The following is a 10,728-nucleotide window of genomic DNA, read 5'->3' as shown; positions in this document are numbered from 1 at the left end:
GGCCTCTCTTTGAAACACTGTCTTCTCATGGCTTCTCTGACATGACACTCCCCTGGTTCTCTCACCTCAGGGACTGCTCCTCTTCCATGTTGTTTTCTGGTTTCCCCCGCACTGTTGGGGCTTTAAATGTTGGACCATCCAGGGTTCGGTCAGGGTTCCCCTTGTTTTCTCTATATACAGTCTCTCCCTTGGCAATCCCATCCAATTTCATGAGATCTATGATTTAACATAAGCATCTCTGTAGTCATGACTCCCAAAATTTACATCTCTAGCCCTTGTGTCTATTAGCTGTCTAAGTGCCTACTTGACCTCTCCATTTGGAGGTCTAAACTATCTCAAACTGAACACGTCCGAAAGAGAATTCCTGATTTCCCCTCCCCAAATTGTTGCTCCCTAATCCGCTCCATTTCAGTATGTACGTGTGTATGTGATTTATTACAAGAAATTAGCTTATTTGACTATGAAGGCTGTCTAAGCAAGTCCAAAATCCATGGGACAGGCAGTCAGGAAGGGAAGAACTGGCAGGCTCACACTTCGAACTTCATAGACACAAGTGAAGGCATTACGTTCTCTCTCTTTTTATTTTATTTATTTTTTTAACTTCTTGGCTGCACCATGTGGCATGCAGGATCTTATTTCCCTGACCAGGGATCGAACCTGCACCCCCTGCAGTGGAAGCACAGAGTCTTAACGGCTGGACGGCCAAGGAAGTCCCCTCTCTCTTTCTCAAGCCATCTGACAATGGGCCAATAATCAAGTCAGTCCATGGACATTCCATGCTCCCTACCATCCGATATTGTCAAGCACGGGAACAACCTCCTCAGAAAATCTACTCAAAGATTTCTGAGTCTATCTCCCTCACTTTCTTCTGGGCCACAGACTTTAGTAAGGTAGCTTGGTCAGTGAATATGGCTGTCCCCAGACAGAGATTTTCTTTCTCACATATGATTTGAGTTGCATGGATAGAGAGGGCCACAATAGACCAAAAATTTTCCTGTTGCAGTTAATTTGCCTCTCTGAATTATTCACATGGTTCCCTTGGCTCCCAATTGCATAAGATACTGTTTTAAAGACAAAACTCTTTTTTCTTTACAATCCATGAGTTGTGGGATTTTTTCCCTGTAAGATTCTTATCCTAAAATGCTTTCTTGAGTTAAAAAAAAAGAAAAACTTCAAATACAATTTCTCTCTTGAGACACAATTTAAGATACGAAATGCTTAACAATATCTCTAAGGAAAAGATTTTTTACTGAGATAAAATTGACATATAATAATTCTATATTAGTTTCAGGTGTACACATAGTGATTCAAAATATGTAAATATTGAAAAGTGATTACCACAATAAGTCTAGTTAAAATCCATCACGGGACTTCCCTGGTGGTCCAGCAGTTAAGACTCTGTGCTTCCACTGCAGGCGGCACAGGTTTGATCCCTGGTCAGGGAACTAAGATCCCACATACTGCATGGTGCACCACAAAAAACAAAAAAATCCATCACAAGACATAGCGACCAATTTTTTCTTATGATAGAAACTTTTAAGATCTACCCTCTTCATGGGACTTCCCTGGCAGCTCAGTGGTTAAGAATCTGCCTGCCAATGCAGGGGACATGGGTTTGATTCCTGGTCCAGGAAGATCCCACATGCCGTGGAGCAACTAAGCCCGTGTGCCACAACTACTGAGCCTGCACTCTAGAGCCCGCGAGCCACAACTACTGAGCTCACGTGCTGCAACTACTGAAGCCCGAGCACCTGGAGCCTGTGCTCCACAACAAGAGAAGCCACCACAATGAAAAGCCCGCGCACCGCAACGAAGAGTAGCCCCTGCTCGCTGCAAGTAGAGAAAGCCCACACCCAGCAATGAACACCCAATGCAGCCAAAAAAAAAAAGATCTGCTCTCTTAGCAACTTTCAAATATACAGTGCAGTATTATTAGCTATAGTCATTTAAGTCCCCAGGACTTATTTCTTTTATAACATGAAATTTATACCTTTTTACCACCTTTACTATTCCACCCACCCTTCAATCTTCTCATATGTAAAGAGAGAATAATAATATATATCTCACAGGGTTATTAAGAGGCTTAGAAGAGTACAATGTCTAGCATTTGGTAGGTGCATAATAATGATAACTGTTACTAATAAATGATTTTTGCAGAATTTGAAATTTTATTTTTTTTATTTACTTATTTATTTTTAGGCTGCACCGTGCAGCATGTGGGATCTTAGTTCCCTGACCAGGGATTGAACCCTTGCCTCCTGCACTGGGAGCATGGAGTCTTAACCACTCGACCACCAGGGAAGCCCCAGAATTTGCAATTTTAGAAATCCTTGATGTACATGAGAATTATCTGGGAAACTTTTAAAAGTTGTTGATGCCTGAGCTTCACCCTGGAGATTGATTTACTTAGTCTGGAGCCTGGGCCTTTTTAAAAATTTTTATACAATTTATGCACATCATTATTCACAGTAGATTCCTTTCTGTTGGCCAAAACTGGAAACAAGCAACTAGCAATGCATGAGTGGTTACACAAACAGTGGTATCTCCATAACATGGAATACCACTCAGCAATAAAAAGGAACAATCTACTGTTAACATGCAGCAACTTGAATGGACCTCAAGGGCATTACGCTGAGTGAAACAAAGCCAATCTCAAAAGGTTACTATACTACTCAAAATAACTATACAGTACTACCCAAGGTAATCTACAGATATAGTGCAATCCATATCAAAATACCCATGGCATTTTTCAGAGAACTAGAACAAATAATCCTAAAATTTATATGGAACCACAAAAGACCCAGAATTGCCAAAGCAATCCTGAGAAAAAAGAACAAAGCTGGAGGTATAACCCTTCCAAACTTCAGACTATACTACAAAGTTACAGTAATCAAAACACTGTGGTATTGGCATACAGACATATAAATCAATGGAACAGAATAAAGAGTCCAAAAATAAACCCACACACCTACAGTCAATCTACGACAAAGGAGACAAGAATATACAATGGAGAAAAGACAATCTCTTCAACAAGTGGCATTGAGAAGCCTGGAAAGCTACATGTAAAGGAATGAAAGTAGAACATTTTCTCACATCACATACAAAAATAAGCTCAGAATGGATTAAAGACCAAAGTGTAAGACATGACACCATAAAACTCCTAGAATAAAATACAGGCAAAACATTCTTTGACATAAATCTTAGCAATATCTTCTTAGATCAGTCTCCCAAGGCAAAAGAAGTAAAAATAAACAAATGAAACCTAATCAAACTTAAAAGCTTTCGCACTATGGAATGGGAGACAATATTTGCAAATGATGTGACTGACAAGGGGTTAATATCCAAAATATACAAAAAACTCATACAGCTCAATAACAGAAAAACAACCACCCAATCAAAAAATGGGTAGAAGACCTAAATAGACATTTCTCCAAAGATGACACACAGATGACCAACAAGCACATGAAAAGATACTCAACATCACTAATTCTTAGAGAAATGCAAATCAAAACCACAAGGAGGTATCACCTCACACCAGTCAGAACGGCTATCATCAAAAAGTTTACAAACAATATATGCTGGAGAAGGTGTGGAAAAAAGGGAACTCTTGTACACTGTTGGTGGGAATGTAAATTGGTGCGGTTACTGTGGAAAACAGTGTAGAGGTTCCTCAAAAACTAAAATAGAACTACCACATGATCCAGCAATTCTACTCCTGGGTATATATCCAAAGAAAACAAAACCACTAATTTGAAAAGATACGCACACCCCAATGTCACAGCAGCATTGTTTACATTTGCCAAGATATGGACCTAAGTGTCTACCAACAGATGAATGGATAATGAAAATGTGATATATATACATATATATATATATATATATATATGTATATAATGGAATATTACTCAGCCATAAAAAAGAATGAAATTTTGCCATTTGCAAGAACATGGATGGACCTGGAGGGTATTATGCTTAATGAAATAAGTCAGACAGAGAAAGACAAATACCGTATGATATCAGTTATATGTGGAATCTAAACAAAATAAAACGAATGAATATAACAAAACAAATAGACTCAAAACAAACTAGTGGTTATCAGTGGAAAGAGGGAAGGGGGAAGAGGCATTACTGGGGCAGGGGATTAAGAGATACAAACTATTATGTACAAGCTACAAGGATATATTGTACAACGCAGGGAATATAGCCAATAAATTCAAATGGACTATAACCTTAAAAAATAAAATAAAATTTCAAGAGGGAAAAATATTGCATACAACTACACACAGGCACAAGCATGCACAAAGAAGTGTAAATAAAACTGGTAAAATCTGAATAAGGTCTGTGGATAGCACCTTTTGATATTATACTATAATTATCTAAGATGGTACCATGGGGAAAACAGGGTGAAAGGTACACAGGGTTTCTCTGTACTTCTTTTGCAATATCCTGTGAATTTATAATTATTTCAAAATAAGAAGTAAAAAAAAAAAACAAAAACTCTTTTGCATGCAACAACTTGGATAGATCTTAAGGGCATTATGCAGAATGAGGAAAACAATCTCAAAAGACCACATATTGTATGATTCCATGTATATAAAATTCTCAAGGGACTTCCGTGCTGGCACAGTGGTTAAGACTCTGTGCTCCCAATGTAGGGGGCCCACGTTCAATCCCTGGTCAGGGAACTAGATCACACATGCATGCTGCAAGTAAGAGCTCACATGCCACAACTAAGGAGCCTGCATGCCACAACTAAGGAGCCTGCATGCCACAACTAAGGAGCCTGCATGCCACAACTAAGGAGCCCTAGAGCTGAAACTAAGACCCAGCACAACCAAATAAATAAATAAATTTTTAATTCTCAAAATGACAAAAATATAGAGATGCAACACAGACTAGTGGTTTTCAGAGGCTAAATGTTAAGTGGGGGGGAAAGGGGTACATGTGATTTTAGGAAGGTAGCATATGGGGGATCTTTATGGTTATGGAATAGTTCTGTATTTTGATTGCAGTTATGATGGTAGGAATGTCCATAGGTGATAAAATGTCATAGGGCTATACAAACACATTGTATCAATTTCCTGATTTGGATATTGTACTAAATTTAACCAAAAATGTAACCACTGGGAGCACTGAGTAAAGGGTACACAGGACCTCTCTATACTATGTTTGCAACTTTCCTGTGAATCTGTATTTCAAAATAGTTTTAAAAGAATAAGACCTCCAGGTGATTTATATGCATACACATTTTTGGAAATACTAACCCTTTTTGCTAACTCAGAAATATTAAATGAAGGGGAATAGAATTATGATTTGCTCAAATTGTTAGTTAACAATCTAGTCACCTGGGGAGATATATATATATATATATATATATATATATATATATATATATTTTAAAGCCCAGGCTCCAAACTAACTAAATTAGATTCTGACACAATGATTCTCAGATTCTGGGGCCTGAGATTCTGCATTTATAACAAGATGTCGGTGAGTAGCAAAGTACAACTACTGTCAAGAAGGGAGCACCGGGGCTTCTCTGGTGGCGCAGTGGTTGAGAGTCCGCCTGCCGATGCAGGGGACACAGGTTCGTGCCCCGGTCCGGGAAGATCCCACATGCCGCGTAGTGGCTGGGCCCGTGAGCCATGGCCGCTGAGCCTGCGCGTCTGGAGCCTGTGCTCCGCAACGGGAGAGGCCACAACAGTGAGAGGCCCACGTACCGCAAAAAAACAAACAAAAAAAAAAAAAAGAAGGGAGCACCACTACACTGAAATGATGTAGTACCACGTAAGTAGATGCTTTTGTTAATATGTATAAGAAAACTCGTCATTAATCTACTTGTTTTCTTTTATCTCCTCACCAAAGTAGTAATAGCAACTACCATTGGAAAGCATTATGAGGTTCCAAGTTGTTCTGAAAAAATGAAATGCATTTGCAAATACAAGCAAATGAAATCTTTTACAAGTATTTCCATAATCACCAAGTATATCTGCACTGGGAGGAAGGGTCCTAACGGCACTAAACTAGCCTTCAGAGACACAGAAGAGAGCCATGGAGAGAAAAGTGTAAGTCATCCTTATACTAACTGGAGGTGGGAGGAAGAATCCTTCGCTCTAAATCAGCCAAGCTATGAGAATAATGAGAACTGCTAGGAACCGTCTCTAGCTAACGTGTGTCTGCTAGTAGCCACACCCCTCCCTAATCGCTCCATTCCCCTGCCCCTCACTCTACACCCATAACTCTGATCCACAGTGAGGGAAATGAGTCAGATGCACAGAGAGAAACAGGAGGGAGAGAAATTGAGCAATTGTTTAATTGTTCTAGTCATTTCCACCGATCCATCTTCCTTTCTCAGTTATCATGATTTTTAAAATAATGTTTTACTTAGATGAAAGTAATATATGTACTTTTTTTTAAGTTACATCGTTTTATTAGGCTTCTAATACACAACAGCAGTTTTCTTGCTTTAGCCCTCCCCATACCCAGTTTCTGGCCCCCAAGGCAATCCAACTCTTTTGGTCCTGATGCTTTCCTAGTTACTTTTTTATAGCTTCTTTTTTTTTTTCTATGTATTTCTAAACAGCATGATTATAGGGAAACTTCATTTTTCAAATTCAGTTATCTTTTATTGGCATTCTACTCTTGATCAAAAGTGTTTAGATATCTTGTACCGCCATCTATTTCCAGGGAACAACTTCCCTCCACCACACACACACACACACACACACACACACACACACACACACACACACACACACACACGCTCCCTCCCTACACAGTTTTTGTTGTTTTGGGTTTTTTTGGTTAAACAAGTATTTAGTATTTATATAACAACTTTGTAAATAACTATTACTCTCACCTGAGCCATTTCGTTTCTCAATGCACTTTTAATTTTCCCTGGAGTTAATAAGTACTTTCTTTGGCTTAATTTTCTAATTCCTTTCAAGTTCTATACCGTAACTGCTTTTAAAAAAATAGCAGGTACTCTACTGGATTAACTATTTACTTACTTAATTTTTTTAATTAATTAATTTATTTATTTTAAATGGATTTTTGGCTGTGCTGGGTCTTCGTTGCTGCGCACAGGCTTTCTCTAGTTGCGGCGAGCGGGGGCTACTCTTTGCTGTGGTGCGTGGGCTTCTCATTGCGGTGGCTTTTCTTGTTGAGGAGCATGGGCTCTAGGCATGCGGGCTTCAGGAGTTGTGGCGCGTGGGCTCAGTAGTTGTGGCTTGTGGGCTTAGTTACTCCATGGCATGTAGGATCTTCCCAGATCAGGGATTGAACCCATGTCCCCTGCATTGGCAGGCGGATGCTTAACCACTGAGCCACCAGGGAAGTCCCTACTTACTTAATTTTTAAATGTAGACATGTCTGGGATCCTCCACTTTCCTGCTCTAATCTGGGTTATTTTTATTCTAGGCCTACTACAATACTGTGTTCTGGGAATTATTTTTCCCATCATCCTGGGAATTCACGCCTTTCTCTTATATTGTGTTCCCTATTTACTGAGGCCCCTAAATTCCTTCCTTGATTCACTCCCTTATTTTAGTGGAGTACATTCTCCAGAGCTTTCTGAAGAAGAGCACATTGGCATAAGGATTCTGAAGTCTTTCTTGTCTTCTACCCTGACATTTGATTGGTAGTACAGTAGCTATAGAATTCTAGATTGGATTTCAGTTTTCCTTGGAATTCTGAAGGCGTTGCTTTCAAAATTTCCAGCTTTCCTCTCCTTTGAATGTGATCTGTTACCCCTCCCCAACCCTAGAGTTTTAGAATCTTCTCTTTAACGATAATATTCTAAAACTTCACAATGCTTTTTGTTTGTTCGTTTCATTCATTTCACTAGGCACTCAATGAACCCTTTCAATCTGGAGACTCATGAACTTCTCTTCTGAGAAATCTTTATTTTTTTTCCCTTGATTATTTCCTCCCTTTTCTGTTCTTTTTGGACCTCCTTTATTTGAATATTGGACCTGCTCAAATGATTCTATGCTTTCTCTTCTTATTCAGTTCTTTTTTTCTACTCTGACGATGTCTTCAACTTTACTTTATCTCCCAAAGCTTCTATTAATTTATTTTTTTGTACAGCACAGGGAAATATAGTCATTATTTTATAATAACTTTAAATGGAGCATAATCTATAAAAATATTGGGGACTTCCCTGGCAGTCCAGTGGTTAAGACTCCAATGCAGGGGGCACAGGTTCGATCCCTGGTTGGGGAACTAAGATCCTACATGCTGCACGGCGCAGCCAAAAAAAGAAAAAAACAAGTCTTATAAAAATATTGAATCACTATGTTGTACTCCTAAAAATAATATTGTAAATCAACTATACTTCAATAAAAAATTTAATTTTTAGTTTAACTAATACCTGTTTAATTTCCAAAAACTCTTCCTTGACTGCTGAATATTTATTTTTAGAGCATTTTTTTCTCATTTCATAGATTCAATATCATCTTTTGCTCCTTGGATTATCTCTTTTCTTGTAAATTTTTTTAATGTTTGTTTTATTTTCTCTTTCATGTTAAATGCTTTTCCCAAATCTCTCATGGTCCTTGGGTACTGTCCATATTTAAGCGTAAGGCATGAAAAAGATAGTTGGAAGCGAAGCGTGGGCTTGTGATTAGGCTGGGACACAGGTGTTTCCCTGGGTGCCCACCTTCCCTACTGCCAATATCTGTAAGTTTTTTCCTTGGATTAACTGGTTTCCCAAGAGAAGAACCATCCCATTTCTAAGCCTGAAAATCAGTCTTCTGACAGCTGTGTGAGGGGAAGAGGCTAGAGTCTAACCATTAACTCTGCAAACTTTCCCTCAGCTCCCACTCTCAGTTCAGTTGGACCTCCCTTCCCTTTGCTGTTTCTCATATTTCCAAATCCAGTCTCTGAGTCAACCTCTCTAAAGAGTAAACTTTCAATCCTAGAGGCTTGCCTTGTTCCACTCAGGCTGCTATAACAAAGATACCCTAAACTGAACTTTAAACAACAAACATTTATTTCTCACATTTCTTTTTTTTTTAAATTAATTAATTTATTTATTTTTGGCTGCATTGGGTCTTCGTTGATGCACACAGGCTTTCTCTAGTTGTGGCAAGTGGGGGCTACTCCTTGTTGCGGTGCACAGGCTTCTCATTGGAGTGGCTTGTCTTTGTTGAGGAGCATGGGCTCTAGGCGTGTGGGCTTCAGTAGTTGTGGCACGTGGGCTCAGTAGTTGTGGCTCGTGGGCTCTAGAGCTCAGGCTCAGTAGTTGTGGCACACGGGCTTAGTTGCTCCACAGCATGTGGGATCTATCCCAGACCAGGGCTTGATCCCATGTCCCTTGCATTGGCAGGCGTATTCTTAACCACTGCGCCACCAGGAAAGTCCCTATTTCTCACATTTCTGGAGGCAGGGAAGTCTAAGATCAAGACGCCAGCAGACCCTTGCAAGTACACACCTCAGGATGGAGGCACTATGGATCCACTGGCAAAGAAGATCTTTAAAGGAGGTTTAGAAGCTGAACTTGTGGACATTTTTGGAGCATATATTTTGTTTAAAAAGATAAACACAAGCCAAGATTTCAGGCAAACAATGAGGAAGAAATTCCCCTTCATCTTGGAAGTTTATTACAAATCCATTGAACACTCTGGAATGTATGGAATCAGAAAGCAAGATCAAGAAAAGTGGCTGAACAGCAAAAATTAGGAATTTGACCATGATCAAGGTTTGCCCTACTTCACAGCATCAGGCAAAATTAAAATAGCAAAGTTGACATGGATGCATTTTAGAATATTTAAGGTTAAATGTAAATTCTAACTAAGTCAGAGGTTTTGTTCTTTGGACTGTTAAAAAACTGATGGAAGGTTTGTTTATTATGTTATAAATGAAGTTTTGTTTACTACTCAAAATAAAGTGGTTCTCCTTAAAAAAAAAAAAAAAAAGATGCCAGCAGATTTGGTGTCTGGTGAGAGCCTACTTCCTGGTTCATAGATTATATCTTCTCACACTGTGTCCTCACATGTTGGAAGAGACAAGGGAGCTCCCTTTGGGCACTAACCCCAAACATGAAGCCTCCACCCTCATGACCGAATCACTTCCCCAAGCCCCCACCTCCTCATAATATCATATTGGGGGTTTGGATTTTAACATATGAATTTTGGGGGGACACAAATGTTCAGTTCATAACAAGACCTTAACTGCTTTCTTATGTAGACTTTCATGTTCATATAGACTTTCTCATATTTTCAGTCCCACTCATACCCATACCTGTTGTGTATATTTTGAGCCTTTCCAGGATACTGCTGTGAAAATTGGCTTGCTCCTTGGAATTACCCTGTTATAGGCAGTTAGATTTGAGAAAATGAAAAACAGCCCTGCTGGCAATCAGACAGTGATATTCCTCCAGAACATAAACTATGTTTCCAAGGGACATGAAGAAGGTCACATAAACAGCATTTCTATACAATGCGATACCACAGCTGCAAAAATGACTAAGAATCTTTTCTTCTAAGTGATTGCTGCATTGTTACCAATGACATCCCTGGTCTGGCTTTTTTTCTTTCAGTTACCTGAAAAAAGAATTCTGAGATATCCAATTGCTGAAAGGCCCCCATTTCTTAACCATATCCCATCCAAAGATGGCACCTCTCTTCCCTAATCCCTCTTTAGAATCATGCAGCAAAAACCCTACCCTATAAGAATTCCTTCCCAATTCTCCCTTCCTGAGATGCCTCCAAGATTCCTCTGGGGTGT

At 39.3% G+C, this 10,728-nt stretch overlaps 1 protein-coding gene across 1 annotated transcript; it reads left to right on the top strand.

The window, feature by feature from the left end:
- Positions 1–9,450: 9,450 nt before the first annotated feature.
- Positions 9,451–10,070, top strand: LOC309961704 (protein CEBPZOS-like; the record flags this gene model as incomplete). The annotated part of the gene is made up of 1 exon (XM_082839190.1): positions 9,451–10,070. One exon carries the CDS (start codon positions 9,451–9,453, stop codon positions 9,679–9,681), a length of 231 nt encoding a protein of 76 aa, XP_082695316.1. The 3' UTR covers positions 9,682–10,070.
- Positions 10,071–10,728: the final 658 nt, after the last annotated feature.

This window comes from Leucopleurus acutus (genome assembly GCF_964270905.1).
Source record: "Leucopleurus acutus genome assembly, chromosome: 5".
NCBI classification, from domain to species: Eukaryota; Metazoa; Chordata; class Mammalia; order Artiodactyla; family Delphinidae; genus Leucopleurus; species Leucopleurus acutus.
This window is presented reverse-complemented; position numbering and strand designations above follow the sequence as displayed.